Source organism: Monodelphis domestica, chromosome 7, assembly GCF_027887165.1.
Source record: "Monodelphis domestica isolate mMonDom1 chromosome 7, mMonDom1.pri, whole genome shotgun sequence".
NCBI lineage: Eukaryota > Metazoa > Chordata > Mammalia > Didelphimorphia > Didelphidae > Monodelphis > Monodelphis domestica.
The window spans coordinates 247,295,743-247,316,963 of NC_077233.1; the positions used below are offsets into that span (position 1 = coordinate 247,295,743).

The window sequence follows — 21,221 nt, forward strand, 5'->3', positions numbered from 1 at the left end:
CTACATCAGGGTCTTTTCTAATGAGTATTGAAGTTTCAGCTTTGGTATTTGATCTTCTAGTGAAGAATCCAAATTAATTTAGGTATTGATGGGTTTGATCACCTTGTGTTCTATGGGATTCTCAAAAGTCTTCTCCAATACCAGAATTTGAAAGCATTAATTCTGTGGCATTCAGTTTTACTTATAGCCCAGCTCTTACAGCCCAACATTGCTACTCGAAAAAACCATAGTTTTGACTTTGTTGGCAAGATGATATTTCTGGTTTTTAGTATGCTGTCAAAATTGGCCATAGCTTTCCTTTTAAGGAACAATAGTATTTTAATTTTGTGGCTGCAGTCACTATCTGCAGAGATCTTTGAGTCCAAAAATATAAAATCTAACAGTATTTCTATTTCTTCTCCTTCCATTTGCCAGGAAGTGATGGAGAACCAGTTGCCAAGATCTTGTTTTTCTTTGTTAAGCTTCAGGCCATCGTTTATACTTTCTTTTCACCCTCACCAGGCTGCTTTTTAATTATTCTTTATTTTCTGCCATCAGAATGGTATCACTTGCATATTTGAGATTGTTTATATTTCCTCTTACAGCCTTAATTCCTGCTTTTTATTTACTTCAGCTGGCATTTCACATGATGTATTCTGCATGTAAGTTAAATACATTTGGTGACAATATGCAGCCTTGTCTCACCTCTTTTCCAGTTTTAAACTAATCAGTTGTTCCATGTTTGGTTCTAACTGTTGCTTCTTGACCCACATACTGATTTCTTAGGAGACAAGTAAGATAATCTCATACACCCCCATCTCTTTGAGGATTTGCCATATTTTGCCAAGATCCACTGACAAAGGCTGTGTAGTCAGTGAAGCAGAAGTAGATGTTCTTCTGGAAGTTCCTTGCTTTCTCTATAATCCAGCAAATTTTGGCAATTTGGTCCCTAGTTCCTCTGCTTTTTTTGAAAACCAGCATGTTCTTCTGGTAATTCTTGATCCACATATTGCTGAAGCTCGCAGAGTCTTCAGCATAAGCTTTCTGGCATGTAAAATGAGTTCAGTTGTTCAGTAATTTTAACATTCTTTGCCATTGTCCCTCTAGGTTTGGGACATAGACTGATCTTTTCCAATCCAGTGGCCATTGTTGAGATCTCCAAATATGCTTGCATATTTAATGTGGCACTTTAACAGCATCATATTTTAGGATTTTAAATAGCTCAGCTGGAATTCTGTCAACTTTATGAGTCTAATTTTTAGCAAGGCTTTCTAAGGCTCACTTGACTTTATTGTCAAGGATGTCTGGCCTTAGATAACCACTTCATTATGGTGTTTATCAGTAATATGTTCTTTTTGTATGGTTTTTCTGTGTATTCTTGCCACCTCTTTTTAATCTTTTCTACTTTTAAGTTTCTACCATTTTTATTTTTTCTCATACCCATTTTTGCATGAAATGTTCTCTTGTTATCTCTAATTTTCTTGAAGGATCTAATCGTTCCCATTCTATTGTTTTCTTCTATTTCTTTATGTTGCTTATTTAAGAAAATCTTCTCTCTCTTTGCTTTTCCCTAGAATTCTGCATTCATTTGGGTTTATCTTTCTCTGTGTCCTTTCCCTTTTCTTCCTTCCTTAGGGGGATTAAGGGAAATCTGAATGCAGAATTTAAGTACATTGACACCCAAGATGTTGATGTTTAATCTTCCTGTTTCTGGTTTGACCACAGTCAGCTTACCTTGGTTCATAAATATTATGAACCACATTCTAGATTCTTATGCAATATTGATCTTTACAACATTGGACACTTTTGCAGCTGAGCTTCCTTTCAGCTTTAGTCAAGCTGCTTCATTAGTTCAGGAACTACTTTGTAGTTGTCTTCTGTACTTCCTCAGTGGTGGTTGGACATCTTCTAAACTGAATTGCTCATCTTCCAATGTCATATCTTTTATTATTTAATACTTTCCATGGATTTTTTTGGGGCAGAGACCCTGGAGTGGTTTGCCATTTCCATCTTCAGTACATCACCTTTTGACAGAACTCTCAAGTATGACCTGTCTATTTTAGGTAATCCTGAACAGCATAGCTCAGAATTTTATTGAACTACAGTTTGAAAATAAATTCAGTAAAAATATATAGCATGACTTAGCACTCAAGAAAGTTAATGAGCTTTTGGGTTTCATTAATATAAATATAGATTCTAGAACAGAGAAAGAACAGCCCCTCTGTACTCACTCCATTCTAGTCAGACTCCATCTTAAGAATTGTCACATTTTTAAAGAAGACAACAAGCTGGAATGCTTACAGAGAAGCTCCATCAGGATGGTAAGGGATCTAGAGGCCACGTCAAATTAAGATGCTATAAAGGAAAAAGGACTATTGTTCCTGGAGAAGGAAAGAAAGGGTGGGAAATAGAAGAACAGAATGCTGATCTTAAAGTGTCTGATGGGCTACTTTGCTGAAAAAAAAAAGTATGATTCAGCTTGGTCTGAGGGTAGAACCAGGTGCAAAGAGTGAAGTCACAGAGCCTCTATTTCTTAACTGTGAGGAAAAATTTCCTAGTAAGAAAGCTATCAGAAAGTAGAATGAACTGCACTGTGAGGTAGCCATTTCCCTATCATTGGAGCCCCATATACCAGAAATATTGTAGAGCAGATTTCTATTCAGGTAAATGTTATACTAAGTGATATTTAAGAGATAGAAAAAAAATCATAGTGGTTTGGTTTGGGGAACAATTAAAGTAATCTTATTGGAAAGTGAAAACTGGACTAAAGTGGTAGAAATGGGAGCCTTGATTATTGAATTGTCTCTAGTGTACCTACTTTGACTAAGTGTTTTTGGTACATTCTAATGAAAATAAATGAGGCAGGAAGCAAAAGACTATCAGTTACTGATGGTGATCAACTAATATGACTAAGGGTTAGAGGTAAATACTGTTATCTCTACCATAAGCTGAATTGGGGTAGGAAAATTGCTTTTAGAGTAAAATTCCAGTAATTTATTAAGGGGTTTTGGTGCCAAAGTCATTGAATTGTTCATTGAGGACTTTTCAATTCTGCTTTCAGTAGTTAGATAAGATATTAAATCCCCTTATTTGGGTCTTCTTGATAGGGCAATGCCTCAGGTCCCAGTAACAATAGCTAACATATATATATATATATTTATATATATATATATATATATATATATATATATAAAATATCACTTTAAGGTTTGCAAAGCATTTTACAAACATATCAGTTTAGTCTTCCACCAACCCTGTGAAGTAGTGCTACCATTTACTGATAAGAAAACTAAGGCACGCTGAAGTTAAGTGACTTGCTTGGGGCTACATAGCTATAGTATATATATATATATATATATTATATATATATATATATATAATATATATATATATATAGTATCAAAGGTCACATTTGAGTTCAGGTCTTCCCAACTGCTGGATCTACACTTTATCCACTGAGTTACTTAGTTACCCAAGGGTCAAAATTACTAATGATAAATCATTGTATTTCTGTCTACTTCAAAGTGCAAATTTCCTTTGGAAATTTGCTCTTTTTTGGATGATTTCTCTTATAAAATCTGGAAATGATAAATACAAAGGAGAACAACAATGAAACCCTGGGAATTTGTAAATGGAGTTTATTTGCAATTCACTGTCATCTGTGAAAAGCACAAATCCTTGAAAGTTAAACATTTAATCTACTATTCAAACATTATTTTTGTTGAATTGTTTATTATAGTGCCTGGTGGGTCGGAAACACAATACAGCTGTTGTGAAGGAATAATTGGATCACCTGGATGTCAGACTGCTAAGGTATGAGGGCTTTTGTGGGATGGTGCTACTTTTTGAACTGGTATTCAGTACATTAGTATACTGTGTCATTTTAGAGTTTTGTTTATAAGAAAATTAATAATGCACATGTGGTTTTTTTTTTTTTGGTAGCTCCATGTTCACAATGACCATAAAGAAAACCTAGAGGGTTTTGTGAAAACTTCTGTCAAACTACCACCTCCTGATGGTAATCCTGGGGTGTTTGCAGTGGATTGTGAGGTGGTACGTTGGGTTTTTAACTTCAAACTCCTTATAATATTCCTTAGTTAGACTTTGGTAATTAAAAAGGATTTTTAAACACTCATTATTTAGGCATAGATGCATTATGTATTAATGAAGACAAGTGTTCAAGTTCTGGGTCAGCTACTTCTTATGACCTGAGTCAGGTATTTCTATCCCTCATTTACCTCATATTTTAAAAAAATGGAGGCAATAATGTTTGTGGCACCAAACATTGGGTTATTATGAAAGCCAAGTGAGAATGTATGTAATCATAATTATAATCTTAAAACTCCTAGGTGTTTTATGAGGATGACTATATTAATCAGTACTTCCAGAAGATCTGTGATTTTAATGATGAAAGGTATTCCTTTCACTGATGTAAAATTACTGCATCTTCCCACCTCTGTAGATGGTTTCTGTGAATTGTTTTGACCAAAATTCTTCCCCTTTTGCAGCCAGGTGGTTCAGTAGATATAGAGGCAGGCTCAGAGACCAGGCATCCTGAGTTCAAATCTGCCACAGACACCTTAGTTGTGTGACCTTGGGGCTTGTCATTTTTTTCCCCATTGCGTAGCCCTTACTACTCTTCTGCTTTGGAACCAGTACACAGTACTGAATCAAAGATGGAAGGTAAGGGTTTTAAAAAAAATCTTACCTTTCTGGCCATACTTTTAGTGATAACCCTCTCTTTAACTATACTGCTCCTTGGAAAACCATTTGTTACAAGGGTAATTCTTGGAGACTTTAAAGGCTGGATAAAATCTACTAGAGCTTGGACTCTAGGGGCAGGAACTCAGGGTCACCTCCAGTATTTCTGAATAGAACAATCAATAACAAGGATTAATATATTGCTCCAAAATCAACATTGAAGTCAATGACTAGATCTATTGCCCATAGGAAAGATAGTTCTCCTTTGCTTTGTTATTGGGGAAATAAATGTAAAAAGTTGATGATTTGGTTCAGTTCTGAAAAATATGTAAGGTAGCATCCTGCCCACAAAGATCTTTTGGTTTAGGAACAAATAGTGGTAGTATTTAAATCTCATAGAAAGCACTTAATAAATATTGATTGATTAATGTTGAGCAAGTCACATAACCTCTTTGTGGCTTCATTTCTCTTTCTTTAAAACAGGTTTATAATAAAAGACCTTGTCTGCTTTATAGGATGCTTGTAAGGATCAAATGACACTTTGTAAAACTTGAGATATTGTGAAATGTCTTTTTGTTATAGCTTTGCTATTCAGTTGTTATCTTTTTTATTTGGACCTGGGTTTAATGGCAAAGAGAGATTCAAGCAAATTACAGGATTTAAATCATAAAAAATTATTGGCAGGTTTACTTTTCCCCACAGACATTCTTAGATTAAGAAACACTTGAAACCTATCATGACCATAATGTGAATATTGTCAGAATTGCTATCTGGTTTTCTGGAAAAACTGAGACTCATAATTAAGCCTCTTTAGGTCAGATTTGCTTTTTAGATTTTGTCTTTTTATCTTTCGAAGTATCTGAATACCTCAATAGGAAATTAAAGTTTAAGACACATTTCTTTGTTTTACCATAGTGCTATACCAGCAAAGGGTTGGAACTTGTTCGAGTGACAGTGGTTGACCCCAGTCTTCAGGTTGTCTATGATACTTTGGTCAAACCAGAAAATGAAATAATTGACTATAACATTAGGTATGCATATTTATAATTGTACATTCATCTTTAATGAGTGGAGTCTTATTTTTTATTGTGATAATTTTCAACATACATTTTCCAAAAAGGTCCAAACTATCTCCCTTCTTCTCTTTTCTCCTCCCACTTGGAAATGGTAAGCAATTTGATTTTAGCCATATATGTATTATAATGCAAAACACTTCCATGTTGGTTATTGTTTAAGAGCATACTCATTAAAACCAAAACCCCAAAATAAAATCATAAACTCATGTGAAAGATAGTATGCTTTGATCTGTATCTGACTCCCAACATTTCTTTCTTTGGAGGGTGGATAACATTTCCTGTTATAAGTTCTTCAAAATTGTTCCAGATCATTGTGTTACAGAAAGTATCCAAATTTTCACAGTTGATCATAATATAATATTGTTACTGTATATACTGTTCTGGTTCTGCTTATTTTGTTCTGCATAAGTTTATGTTGCCCTTTCAAGCTTTTTCTGAAATCATCTTGATTATCATTTCTTATACCACAATAGTATTCCATCACCAACATATAACACAGTTTGTTTAGCCATTCCCCAATTGATGGATATCTTTTTAATTTCCAATTCTTTACCACTGCAAAAAGAGCTGTTAAAAATATTTTTGTACCCTCAGTTCCTTTCCCCTTTTTTAAATCTCTTTGAGATACAGACCCAGTAGTGGTATTAAAGGAACAAAAATTATGTAGTTTTATTGGTCTTTGGGCATAGTTCCAAATTGCCCTCCAGAATGATTGGATCAGTTTAGAACTCTACCAACAATGCATTAGTGTCCCAGTTTTGCCACATCCCCTCCAATATTTATCACTTCCCTTTACTGTCATATTGGCCAGTCTGCTAGATGTGAGGTGGTACCTCAGCATCACTTTAATGTGAATTTCCCTAGTCAAGAGTGATTTAGAACATTTTTTCATATGATTATTGATAGCTTTGATTTCTTCATTTGAAAATTGCTTATTCACATCTTTTGACTATATGTCAATTGGTAAATGGCATTTAATCATATAAATTTGACTTGGTTCTCTACAGATTTGAGAAATTGGAAATTTTTCAAAGAAATTTGTCATAAACAATTTCTCAGTGTGTTGTTTCCTTTCTAATTGTGATTATGTTGGTTTTGTTTGTACAAATGTTTTTAGTTTAATATAATCAAAATTATTCATTTTTCCTTTTACAATACTTTTTCTCTCTTGTTTGGTCATAAATTCTTCTTTTCTCCATAAATCTGCCAGGTAAATTATTCTATATTCTCCTAATGTACTTATGGTATCAATCACTCTTTATATATAAATCACATAACCTTTTTTATCTTACCTTGGCATATGGTGTGTTTCTATCATACCGTTTTTTTTTATTTTCCCAGAAGTTTTTGTTAAATAATGAGTTTTTATCTCAAAAGTTGGGGTCTTTGGGTTTATTAAACACCAGGTTGCTAATGTCATTTACCCCTCTATATTGTGTATCTGATCTATTCCATGGATCCTACCATTCTATTTATTAGCCAGTACCAGATTGTTTTGATGATTACTGCTTTATAGTACAGTTTGAGATCTGGTATGGTACTAAATATGGAAATTAATTTGGGCAGAATTGTCATTTTTATTACATTAGGTTGTCCTACTCTATCTTGCTGCTGAATTTTTTTGGTAATATGTAGAAATGCTGATGATTTATGTGGATTGATACTGTATCCTGCAACTTTGATATGATAAGTAGTATCTACCTAAAACCATCATTTGTAACCAGTAAAATCAGGGGTGAAGTAAGGATGTATATTATCATGCATTGGGATTATATAACCAAATCAGGATGGTTGTTATTTTAGCCTTTTTGAACTAATTTTGATGAGAGTACGTTTTAAACATTACCTGTCAACCACCATCATCCTCCCCTTGACTGTAATAATTTTTCTTCTTTAGGGGAGATAATTTATCCCCATTCCAACTCTTTCTTCCCTTTTCTCTCAATGTAATCTTTTTTAACCCCTTGATTATTTTTGCATATATCATATAATCCTAATTAGCTTACTCCCACATCTTATATTTATACTCCTAACTGCTCTAATACTGATAAAAATTTCTAAGAATTACAAATATCATCTTTCCATATAGGAATATATACAATTTGACCTTGTTGAATCCCTGAAATCTTCTCTTTCTTATTTAACTTTTTAGACTTCTTGCATCTTGTGCTTGAACACTGAATTTCCTTTTTAGGTCTGGTCTTTACTCTGACTACATTAAGAGCTTCATAAATCTTCACTGAATGAATAAATAATTGCATTTTTATTTTTTGTTTTTACAAAATTTCACAATCTCTCAGGCTTGAGGACTGTTTCTATTTTTCAAAGCCTATTAATGTAGGTATGAATTAAATATTTGGTAGTTATTAGAAGATTCCCTGCAAAGATTTGTCAACTGATATATTTCAAGATGAAATAAAAATGTTGTGAATTATGTTTCACTTGAAAGATCTGAAAAAATTCTGAATCAAATAAAAAATGTTTTTACTCATAATTTAGTGTTAATTATTTTCAGATTCTTTAAAATTTTATATTAACCCTATATGACAGATTTCCCTCAACCAAAATCTTTAAACAGAGTATTCAATTCCCTTATTCTTCTGAATAACAGATTATGTTTTTCTTTGGTTTACTGAGATTGTTCTTTATTTATTGTGCATGTCTTTTTAGTTAGAAAAGTGTGACAATCTTTTCTCATCTTTTCCCCCTCATAATTGAGAAAAATTCTGAAAAATTTCATATTTAGTGAATGGAAATCTAAAATATAAGTTTTACATTTATGAAATACTTATATACAACATAGGCTAACATACAGCATTAAAACCATAATTATTTTAAATTCATTGCACAATTTCTTCGACTATAAAATGTAATTTCAACAGAATTTCTTTGAGATGCATTTCAGATTTTGTAATTTTTATTTTTTTTAAGAGTGAGCCTTCCTACCAATGCTAGGCTGGAACTACAGAGGCTACTCAATGACCCAGTCTCTCTCTGTTTGACATAGGAGCTTTGACCTGCTTCATTTCCAACCTGGGATAGCTTTCTAACTTCCTTGGACTACATGGTATCCCACACTCCTGTCTTGGGGCCTCACCCTCTCTAATACCAAACTTAGTACAAACCACATTGACTTAGGCTATGTAGAAAGTCTTGTAGGTCAGGACTTTCTAGCTCCAATAGTCCACCAACCTCAGTTTCCCTTATAGCAAGGATTATAGGATGTGGGTCACCTCTTATGGTTGTAATGTACCTTTAAAAAATTCAATTCGGGATAAACTGTAAGCAATTTAATGTTTTTTTTAAAGAAGGCACTGTTAGCACAATTACAAATGATTCATGAATCGCCCAAAGTCTAGAAAGGAACTTTTGAATCTTTACAAAAATTACATCCTGACCCTTCTCAGATATGATGTGGAATATACATCAGAACTCTGGATTCTATTTATTCTCTGAACTTTTAGGTTAACTTTCTTTCCTTTGTCCCCAATAATCCCTCCCACCCAGTTTATACAATATTCAGTTTGTTTTACTAAAGGTGTTTTGCTTTACTGTGTACTGCTTTACCATTTTGTTTAAATAAGAATAGGAAGCAATATACTATAGACATTATTTGAAAGAGCTTTAGCTGATTAACATATTGAAGTCTTTATATGATATCCACTGAACTTATTACACATTTCATTTACTTTGTGGATTTTAATCACTTAGGTTTTCTGGAGTAGCAGAAGACGACTTAAAGAACACTAATGTATCACTTCAGGATGTACAAGCAATATTGTTAAACCTGTTTAGTGCTGATACCATTTTAATTGGACATAGTTTTGAGAAGGACTTGCTTGCTCTCAAGGTAAAAATCACACACAAATGTGTAAAATATCAAGAATCAATCATTCAATAGACATGCTCCAAATAAACACAAAAAATGAAATCTTTAAAGTTAGAAGAAAAATTGGTGAATTAGAAACTAAAATAACTATAATTGAGAAGCAAAACTAAAAATTTTTAAACAGTCATTAATTTTGTATAGTAGCCCTCAAATGTCTTCAACACTCTTTCGAGTTCAATTGTAAGGAATATCTTGTTTTAATAGAATCTTTAATGCCTGAACTCTTTTCCATTTACTACTGAATTCCTTGAACATGTGATCTTCATCTTCTGTCCCTGATACTATACCCAATCATTCCCTTCCTAAGCCAGTAAAGTCTGATTTCCTCTTGTTTTTTTTTAGTCATCTTTCAAAGGTCACTTGACAGATTCATTGGCCTGTTCTCAGACCTTTTTCTTCTTGACCCAATTGCATCTGACACAAGCTACCAATTGCCTCTCAAAAGTTTCTTTTCTTGACTTCATTGATACTCTCTTCTATACTGGTTCTCACTTGAATTCACTCTTCTTGCCTACTAAATATCATGTAAGGCTTTGTCCTTAGCCTTCTTATCTTCTTCTTATCTTCTTTTATTGTCAGTGAGTGAATTCACTTTTATGGCTTCAGTTATCTTCTCCAGATTTGTTTCCAAGATTTTATCTCCACTGTTAATCCTTCTTCCAAATTCCAGTTGATATTTCTAGAGACCTATTGGATGTTTCACTTGGATATGAACTTATCTCTAAATGGGTATGCCCTTGCCCAAGTATATCATTGTTTCCATGAACGTTTTCCTTCCCAACCATCCCATTCTGTCACTTGCTGTTATCCTATTTTCCCAGTCAAGAAACCTTTCCTTTTTCTTCATTTCCAGAATCTAATCTATAACCAAAGCATGCTTTTTTCTCTAGATGACTTTCATTGCTATCCTTTCCCCTCTTTCCACCACTAAAACAGTCTAAACTCCTAACTTGTTGTAATATCCAATTCTTGGTTATTTTTCCTGTCCCAGTTGTCTAAAAGTCCTGACTCTTTAACCTGATGTTGATGATTGTCTCAGATTTAATCCCTTTCTCTCATAACGACCTTACCTCTGATTCCTTACATCAAATGTCATAATACATTTTTTAAAAACTGTAAAACCTTAAGAAATATATAATGAAATTATATATATAAATTAAGAAATATATAAATGAGAACTGTTATTACCTGAAATTTCATCTTCAAACCGATCAACTCATTGTTCTATAAACATTCCATATGCTTTCTCATTTTAATTTCTTTGCTTTTAGTGTTGCCTAAAATGTCCTCCTTCATCCAACTTAACCCTCCTTCAAGACCTATCTGATTTTATATTGTGGAGCCTTCTCCAAGTGTGCCACTGCTTAATCTCTTATGAATGAATAACTGCATTACTTTGAACACTTAGCTGATACTACTATATTTCAGTTCCTGTGTATTGAGAGCCCAGGTCTAGAGTCAGGAAGATGTGAATTAAATCTAGCCTCAGACACTAGATGTTTGACTTTGACCAAATCACTTAACCTCTGTGTGCATTAGTTTCTTCATTAAAAGGAGAATAATGATTGCATCTGCTTCTGAGGGCTGTTATTTTTATTATCATCATCACCATCTCCCCAATTGTATCATAACATCTGGAGGACAGGGATGAAGTCATGAAACTCTTTCAGTAATGTTTTTTTTTTCCTAGATGATCCCTAACAGGTTTAATTATCTCTTATACTTATTGTGAGCAGTTAGAAATAAGTGCTGGGCCTGAAGTCAGGAAGATTCATCTTTGGATGTTCAAATCTGGCCTCAGACACTTAATAGCTATAAGACCCTGAGAAAATCACTCCCCTGTCTGCCTCAGTAAAATGGTCTGGAGAAGGAAATTGCAAACCATTGTAGTATTTTTGCAAAGAAAATCCCAAATGGGGTCCTCAAGAATTGAATACAACTGAACAAATACTTATTACATACCTTTTGCTTGCTCTTTTGAGGCAGCTGCATAATACTTTAACTCTTCTATTAGGGTTTCCTTACTTTCCTAAACCCTACATACTTCAGGAATCCCATCTGTACTTTCTCTCTACATCTAAAGAAGTTAGGAATGACTTCCTAATGATCCAAAGATATTTGTTACCCATTATGAAGTTCATTAGTGAAAAGAATGGTTTTATAAAGATTATGGAGGCTTCTGTAATGTTATTTCGAAGTAAGAAACTGGTAGGAAATAAAACTCAGAAAGCAAGTTGGAAATGCCTTCAAAAGTCATCATATCCAATCGATACTTCAACAAGAATCTTTTAAATAATATCTCCATCAAATGCTCATCCAGACTTTGGCTTAAGAACTCTTTTAAGGGTGAACTCATTATGTCTTGAGGGAGTCCAATGAACTTTTAGTTAGTTCTAATAGGAATACTTCCTGCCTAAATTTACCTCTACTTGTAACTTCTTTATATTTATTTTATTTCTGCTTTTGTCCTCTGGAGTTGAGCAAAACAAGGTTTATAGTTTATAATCTCTAATCTTCACGACATCCCTTCAAATACTTAAAAATAGCAATCATAACTTCCTTCTCTCCACCAACCCCAGTTCTTCTCTTTAAAGAAAACATCCCTAAATTCTTCAACCAATCATCAAATGGCATGATCTAGAGGCCCTTTACCAGTCTGGCTACTTTCCTCCAAACATGCTGTACCTTATTAATATCTTTCATAAGTGCCTCCCAGAACTAAGCAAGGTTTTCCATTTTGTCTCACCAAGACAATTTTCTCTTCATTCCACATACCTTGCCTTCCAGTGCAGCCACTGATCCCATTTTATTTTGACTATAATATCATACTGTTAACTTGTTAAACTTGCAGCCCAATAGAAACCTTGGATTCTTTCCATGTAAACTACAAAGAAAAAAAATTACTTCCACTGGCATCCAGATTTGGAATAAAAAGGATAAAAGGAAGAAAATCTGAAAATTTATTTCTAAAGGTAGTAAAAATAGCCTGTTAACATATTATACTGAATCTAAACTCACATTTTGAAGTAAGAACTTTATGTTCTTTTCCTGAAGGCAAATTTTTCTCTGAAGGGTATTCACTGGCATTCTGTTCTTACTTGGCAGCTAATTCATAACACTGTCATAGACACATCAATCCTGTTTCCTCATCGACTAGGATTACCTCACAGGAGAGCCCTTAAGAACCTAATAGCTGATTACCTCAGACGAATCATTCAAAATAATGGTAAGAGTAAGTTTATTTAACAAGGATTCTCAGTTTGATTTATTTTCTTTAAAAGAATATTTTTCTGCTGAAATTAACTTTCTTTTTTAATCAAAAACTTTCCTTTGCAATCCTTCAGTTCCTTTTCTAAATCTTATGATTTATAATTTTATTAATATATAATTTATTAATGAACATTAAAATTTCTAAATTCATTAATTTATAGATTATGAAGATTTTTGTGAAATCTAGAAAAGTCCTCTTTTAAAAATCACTTATTCTCTGTTCAGCATATACAACATACATACAATCATGTTACATTCATTTTCTTCAAACCAAAAAATTATCAAGAAAAATGCTCAGAAAAAATTGAATTTTACTGACATCTGTACACAAATTGATAGCTTTGTTGGTATGAATTGTAAAAGATAAAAGATGCTTTCTAGCTGGAACAAACCTTAATTATAATTTGATCTGACCCCTTCATTTTAGAGATAAGAAAACTAAAACAGAGAAAACCTGTTCTTTGTTATTTTTTTCTAGTAAAAACAAAGTGCCTTTTGTGATCATGAATTATCTGTAAGTATTTTTCAAACTAGTTTTACTTTGGTACTTGAAGTAGATTTCTGGAACCCCAAAGTTTTAGACAGGGATGTCCTGAGGCTCAAAAGAGACAGTGGATATAAAGCATTTTGCAAACCTTTAAAGCATGATAAAGTGTCAATTAACAATAATAATATGTTATTATTCTTAATAGTCTCCAGTAACCATGTGTCCAGTCTAATAATGACTTCTTTCCCTGAGCCTTCTATAGCAGTCCTGATGAATCCACTCTAGAGCAACATAGGGGTATGCTGATAAAACTTTTAATTATTGGGCTCCCCAGAAATAAAACACACACAAAGTTTAAATTTTAATCTGCATTATTAACTCTTTAAAGTTTAGACAGTCAACAAAACAGTAAATCAAACCCTGATTTAATAGCTGTTGGCTTATTTCTGAGGCAAAAATGTTCACAATAAACATTTAATAATTGGCTCTTTCAAACTGCTGGCTTCAGCTCCTCTTGTTATAGATATACCTAGAATAAAAATGTAGATATTTGAAAATAAAATAGAGGAGATTGAGATTATTTTCAACATTGAAAATTTTCATATGTATATGAATTTTAAAAGTATATAATTTAATATTAAATGCTGTAGAGGGAAAAATATTGCATCTTTTCTCCTCCTACCCCCCAGAACCTCTTTTTGTATCAGCATAGGTTGGGAGAAAACTGGTCTTTATTGTGTTCATTGTATTTGTGGTTTTATTTTTCTCTAAAAGCCAAAGAGTTTTATTATAGTGGAAATAGATGGGTTAAATAGCTTACTATGAAACAACAAATATGTGTCTAATTTTTGTAGTTACAGTAACTGGAAAGTGCCAGTTTTCTCTTTTTGCTTCTTTGTACAGAGATACATACCCAATGTGGTACAAACACTGGCACCAGGCATCAGCCTTTATTTGCCAACAAGATCTTGGCCTGGGAAATAGCCCATTTGAGCCTCAGGTTTATAAGGGGATAGGACTAGATGAGCTTTACAATTTTGTCCAGTTCAAAATTCTGAGATCATGGGGCTATTTTTACCTTTCCCCAGATATTTTCATTGTAGAAGCCAGTATTGTACATTTTCAAACTCCCTTTAGTGCTTCTAAAATTAAAACAAGGTTATAAAAAAGAGAACCCTTTAGTTATTTTAGTTTGGTTATAGCTATGCAATTATATTATGTCATACCAGGAAGAAAGAAAAAACCTAACCTGAACTTTTGTGCAGGCACAAAACCAAATAGGAACATTCACAATTGTACCAGCAAAAAGTACTTTGAGTGTCTGGTCTTGCCTGCAGGGTTCTTGCCTTCGTTAGTATCAAGTTATACTAAGTCAAATGGTTTTATTCTCAATTGTGAGGCCAGAGATGTCTTTAAATAAAGGAAGAAAATGTCTTTAAATAAATAAAAATAAATATATAAATAAAATTTAAATAAATTAAATATATATGTATATGAATATATAAATAAATATTACATGGATATTAAATAACAATTAAACAAAATATAAATTAAATATATATGTTGGTTTATATACATTATATATGTTAGTATATATACATTAAATAAACCTTGACATCCCTGACTTTTCAGAAATAGGACTGCCCTAACATTGATCATCAACAGCAGGGGTTGGCAAACTAAAGCCTATTTTTATTTGGTTGGAGTTAAGAATGATTTTTGTATGTTTAAATACAAGGAAACTTATTTTAAAATGCAAAAAAAATCTGTACAAAGGCCAGGGGCCATAGTTTGCCAATCTGTGGCTTATAGCGTTGGTTTTAAATCTGTTGGCTTTGGACCCCAGGGGAGGCTTTCCTGGTTATTTTATTACTGCAGTTGGGGTGGAGAGGAATTCTGTGAAACTGGTACCAAACTATTTGTTTAAAGGAAGAAGTGACCTGAAAGCAGGTAGGTCTGTTCTCTCTGACCTACTCATAGAAAATTAGATTTAGAACCAGATGAGATTTCAGAAACCTTTGAGGTTAACCCCATCATTTTACAGATGATAAAAACCAAGATGTGAGAGGTTAACTGACTTGCCCAGGGTCACACAGCTTATAAGTCTCTGAGGCTGGATTTTTAACTCCAGTGTCTGTCCTACCAACCACTTTACCACCTCACTGCCTTTACTTCAAAGTAGCAACTAAAGGGTGATTAATGGCAGAAGAGAGAGCTTGTCTGATACCGACCATTTTGACTTTTTAAAGAAACTTTATTCCATTTACTGTTAAAAATATTTAAAGATAACTGTAATTTATGCTTACTGTAAGGGATTCTCAGAGGTAATTCTGACTCACAAAGATTTTCTCCTTAAAGTTGTAGGAGAGAACAGGGAGAAAGCAGTAAAATCTTATCCCAGGGATTTTTAACCTGGAGTCTTATGATGATGTGGGTTTTTTGCTTATTTTTTAATGTGCATGCATGTACAAACTCATACCCCCACATACACATAGACAAAGATAGATAACTTTTTCAATATAGTGGATTTCTTTCATAGTCCTATATATTTTATGCATTTAAAACATGATTCAGAGGAGGGATCCATAGATTTCACCAGACTATTGCCAAGGGGATCTAGGACACAGCTAAAAAGGGTAAAGATCACTATTCAAGTCCAATTTATCCAGAATGGGCATGAAAGGAGGAAGGAGTAGCCTAAGCTGGGAAAAATAATTACAGACAAAGAATCTTTTGAAGAGTGTGATATTTCAGTGATATCCAAGATAGAGAGTATGTAAGTCAAAGATAACTAATATAAAAATGAGTTTCATGATAAAATCAAAGTTTCAAAGATACAGGGAAAACAATGGGCAGAGAAGGATGAGCAATAATAATGGGAAGAACCTTAGTAGTAGGAAAGGAAATGTTTTTTGCTTCTGTAGAAAGTGTTACTGAATTATCGAGGGATTTTAGGAGGAAATATGGGAGCAGGAAAACCATAAAATAAGTGAGGTGCCTCTTTATTAGCATTCTCAGACCTCAGGATTCTGTGATAACTTTTAAGCAGCATCAGTGCCGGTGTCTGACACTAGTATCTGCCTCTATTTTTTTTCTCCAAATACTAGGCTTTGGAATTGGAGGAAGTACATTTTCTGCCACACAACTAAATAAAAAAGTCATTTAATTTTTTTAAGTCCCTATACTCAAAGATTAAGAATGATCTATGTTATATAAGTGTCCTTAAACTTCTTTAGTATAGAGATCATTTCATTTTTGCCTTTGTATCCATAGTACCTGGTACGTGGGAGACCCTTAATAATTGCTTGTTGAGAGGAATTAATATTTCGATGTGGTTTAATTTCCACTTAGAAAAGAGCAAAAAATTACTGGTTCTATAAGCATTTGGCATCAGAAGCTTTTATCCTCACCCAAAGGCAAGTCCTTTTGATGATGCAGCTGGTAAACAGGCAAGTGAAACTAATAATAATAGCAGGTATCTCTATGAAAAACACAATTTCGAGTATCTTAGGTATGAAGCCAAGCTGCAGAAGTGTAACATGCCATGGCTGATGCTCATCCACAATTGACCCTATCATCAAATTGTGTATTGGAATTTCTTTTCTTTCCCGATTTATTTCCACTACCCTACTCTTCACTCCCTTTACTACCTGCATTACTATTTCAGAAGTCTTCTAACTGGTACTCTGCCATAGGATGCCTCACTAGATACACTCACTAAGTACTTGATAAGTTGAATTAAACTTCACCAAAACACCATTTAGAATAAGGTAAGTGATCCAGAGTTCTGGGCTTGAAGTCAGGAAGACCTAAGTTCAAATCCAGCTTTAGAAACTTACTAGCTATCTGACTCTGGGCAAGTCACTTAACTATTTGCCTCAGGTTCATCATCTGTAAAAGAGCTACAGTAGGAAGTGGCAAATCACTCCAGGACTTTGCAGGAAAATTTCAAATGATGTCATAAAGAGTGGGAACGTGATTTCCCTCTTTATATTTAAGTCATTTACCTACTCTGAGTTAATCTTGGTATGGGGTATAAAATGTTGGTCTAAGCCTAATTTCTCCCATACTGTTTTCCAATTCTCCCAGGAGTTTTTGTCAAATAGTGGGTTCTTGTCCCAAAAGTGAGATCTTTGGGGTTATTGAATACTATCTTGCTACTGTCATTTACCCCAAGTCTATTCCATTGATCCACCCTTCTATCTTTAAGCCAGTATCATATAGTTTTGATGATCACTTTTATAGTATAGTTTGAGCTAGGTAAAGCTAAGCCACTTTCCTTCACATATTTTTTTTTCATTATTTCCATTGATATTCTTGATCTTTTTGTTTTTCCAAATGAATTTTGTAATAATTTTTCCAATTCTAGAAAAAAAATTCTCGGTAGTTCAATAAGTATAGCACTGAATAAGTAAATTAATTTTGGTAGGATTTTCATTTTTATTATATTAGCTCATCTTACCCATGAGCAATTGAGCTTTTCCCAATTGTTTAGATCTAGTTTTATTTGTGTGAAGAATGTTTTGTAGTTATATTCATATAATTCCTGTGTTTGTCTTGGCAAGTAGATTTCCAAGTATTTTATCTTGTTTGGAGTAATTTTAAATGGAGTTTCTCTTTCTACCTCTTCCAGCTGGGTTTTGTTGGAAATATAAGATTGGGAACATGAAATGATTGGCAACTACAGATACTAGATTCCAGCCAACAGAGTTTATTTAAAAAAAGGCTTTTTGTATTTCAGAAATTAAAGTCATTTTAGCTATAAGTATCCAGTCCTCTGGCTATTACAAAGATTATATTTATTTCTGTATATATATACATGTATATATAATATGTATATGCATACACATACATACACACACACATATATAGATATGTACCTCTATATACATCTTTAAAGTTTCTATATTGTTTTTGAGATCTTTTAGCCAACTTTTCATTTATGTGAGCATAACTACTTGAGTGAGCTCATTCGTAATGGCTAGAACTGAATATTAGAAAAGGAAATTTGTTACTCCTTTAACAAATATTGAGCACATACTCTGCATGACAGCAAATGTTAGATGCTCAATAGCCACTGTACACATGCTGCTCATGAATAAAGAAGTAATATATTTATTATATTAGAGAATATAGAATAGATAAAAATACACATTTCTGAAAAGTAAGTTTCTTATGCTTTTGTTTCTTTTTTATATGTATATTTAAGAGATATTTTGGGGCATAATAGGAATTTGGGTCCTAATACCAAATATTGAGTGAAAATAGATCCTATTATATTTGTTAAAACCCTAAATTCTATTTTACATCAGGAAATGAGGGCTAATGTTATAGACACTGTTTTAATATGTAACTTTTCTATTCTACTATAGTTGGAGGCCACAGCCCTAGTGAAGATGCAATTGCTTGCATGGAGTTGATCCTCTGGAAAGTTAAAGATGATGTAAAAGGAAAGAAATGATCACTATCTATAAAAATCACTTTCCCAGCAATTTGATGAGTCTCCTGAATCTCCATTGCTGGCAATGGAGTTTAGCAAGAAAATCTTCCTTCTTTTTTTAAAGAGCAAAAGTAAACAAACAAGTAATTGTTTTTTTCTATATTTTTATGATGATGGCTTTGATATGCTCAGGTTGGGGGTAATGTTCCCTTGAAATTGTATGTCTTCACATTTATGTTTTACAATAGTGTGTTACAAGCTGGGTAACCAAATAACAGTGAAAACAAAGTTAAGCTCCTTTTATGTGCCCTTAGAGTTGGAATGAAGAGCACTTATGTCCTTTATTAAAGCTAAATTTTTAAAAAGGTGATTCCCTAAAAAAAAAGTCATTCCATTTAGACAGCTAAATTATACCTTTATTACAAACTCATAATAACCATTTAATGTAAATTTATATATCTATTGAGATTGGACATGGGCGTGAAGGAAAATTATCCACAAACTAAAATAAAAATTTCCGGTGCTAATTCCTTTAGCCTTTTCCAACATATTTTAAAATTAAAATATAGAGTTGCAAGTGAAAATTCATGCAAGTACCCAGCAAACTTGCCAATATTAAGAATTTGTTAGGGGAGGGACAGAAAACAGTTACTTATTTTGATTTATATTCTAAGCTGAGCATAACTTAAAAGTATATTAAAGATGTGTACTAAATTAAAACTCATATTTCCAATATCTAGTTTCTTTTTGTAGTTACTTTTCTATACCTGCCTGCTTTTCTAATTACATTGAAGCTCACTGGAGTATAGATTATATAGAATGATTTTAATATTGAAAGGATGTTTTAAGATATGCTTGAATTCTGTTTTCCCACCACCCATTCTCATTGATATTTACTCCCTGACAAGTCATTTAATACTTCTACACTTCAGAGAATTCTCTGGGACTAATTCTACCTTCAATCAAATAAGCATTGAGTAAGTCAATAATTTATATTCATAATAGTCAGATAAAGAGTAGAAGTGACCATGTGTTCAGTCTGGATCAGTTATTGAGGGCCTTCTATAAGATAGGTCAGTTGCCATCTGGATCTGTGTTTGGAGGAGAAAGTCACCACACCTAGAATTCCTGTACTAATGAAATTATGCATTTTTCATGTATTTGCTCTTTTGAGACAAAAAATCAGGATCAGATATTATAACTGCTATCCATTAACATGCTACAACTTTTCTTGATCCCAATACCATTTAAATGATTATCAATCTTCCATGATAGAATCAAATCACTAATCTATCTGTGCCAATTAATGATGATTGCCATTGCTCCTCCAATCAAAAAACATGAAAAATTCACCGCCACATTTTAAGTTTTTGCAACTCACCACCTGAAATACTTCCAAGCAACATCTTTCTACATTTATGTCAAGTAAGGAACTCAACTGATTTTAATATAAAAAAAGTATAAGCAGGAAGGGCATTATTGCTGGAATCTTGATATATTGATATACTCAAATTCATCCAAATAGATAAGACTTTTTTTGAATTATTCTCTTGATTTTTAACACTATAAACTGCTAACCAAGTAAATATGTATCATTGGATAGTATCTGCAGATCATTCTGCCAAACTGAAAAGAGGTATTGTTTCAATTTTCGAAAGTCTTCTGGAATGCCAGCAACACATTGTAAATTGGTATTGCCTTTAGACACAGTAATGCAATAGATGGATTCTTAACTTCCCAAACCAGAAAGCACAATGTTTGAGCAAAAAATAAAGGCACATTCTAGAAAGCATTTAGGGTATTCTTTCATTGTTCTAGAGATTTTTACCATGAGTACCATCAAGCTGAAGCACTATTTCATTTGTAATATCTTCCATAACTTGCCCATTTCTACATAAAACTTGGTTTATGTTGAAACTCATTTGGGCTATTGCCTCCACTTCTCTCACCCTACCTCCCCTACCTCTACTCCATTAATCTTCCCTGAATTTAAATGTATTATGATAAAGGGGAATTGATTTTGATTCAGTGACTTTGGGATCTTCTTTCTAATGATAATTTCTAAGAAACCACATGAATTCTGGATATTCTATTAATTGTTATGTATTCTCTGTCTCTCTCTGATGTAGTGATCATCGGTACACTCAACTGGCATGGAAATTTTACCTTGCTCCATTTTTTCGGAAATGGGCCAGTTTACCCTTCTTCTTGAGGTAATCTGGTGACCCTCCAAATTAACCACAATGGCACTGACCTTAGTATGAACATGTTGATCTGAAGTTCAGTCCTGCTTGAACTCCCAGATTCAATTCTCCAATAACCTCAGTCTTCCCCAGTTATAGAGATTATAGGTACATCAATCAACTGTGCCTGTTTTTC

The 21,221-nt window shown here is 33.2% G+C and overlaps 1 protein-coding gene across 3 annotated transcripts in view; it reads left to right on the forward strand.

The window, feature by feature from the left end:
• LOC100023289 (RNA exonuclease 1 homolog) overlaps positions 1-20,244 on the forward strand; it is a 38,354-nt gene extending 18,110 nt beyond the window's left edge. For all 3 annotated transcript variants that reach the window (XM_007498094.3, XM_007498095.3, XM_056806642.1), the window contains 6 exons: positions 3,719-3,792; positions 3,922-4,032; positions 5,596-5,711; positions 9,468-9,606; positions 12,751-12,871; positions 18,775-20,244. In XM_007498094.3, the coding sequence (XP_007498156.2) occupies positions 3,719-3,792; positions 3,922-4,032; positions 5,596-5,711; positions 9,468-9,606; positions 12,751-12,871; positions 18,775-18,863 (650 nt within the window). In that variant the 3' untranslated portion in view covers positions 18,864-20,244. The remainder of the gene's footprint in view (positions 1-3,718; positions 3,793-3,921; positions 4,033-5,595; positions 5,712-9,467; positions 9,607-12,750; positions 12,872-18,774) is intronic.
• Positions 20,245-21,221: the final 977 nt, after the last annotated feature.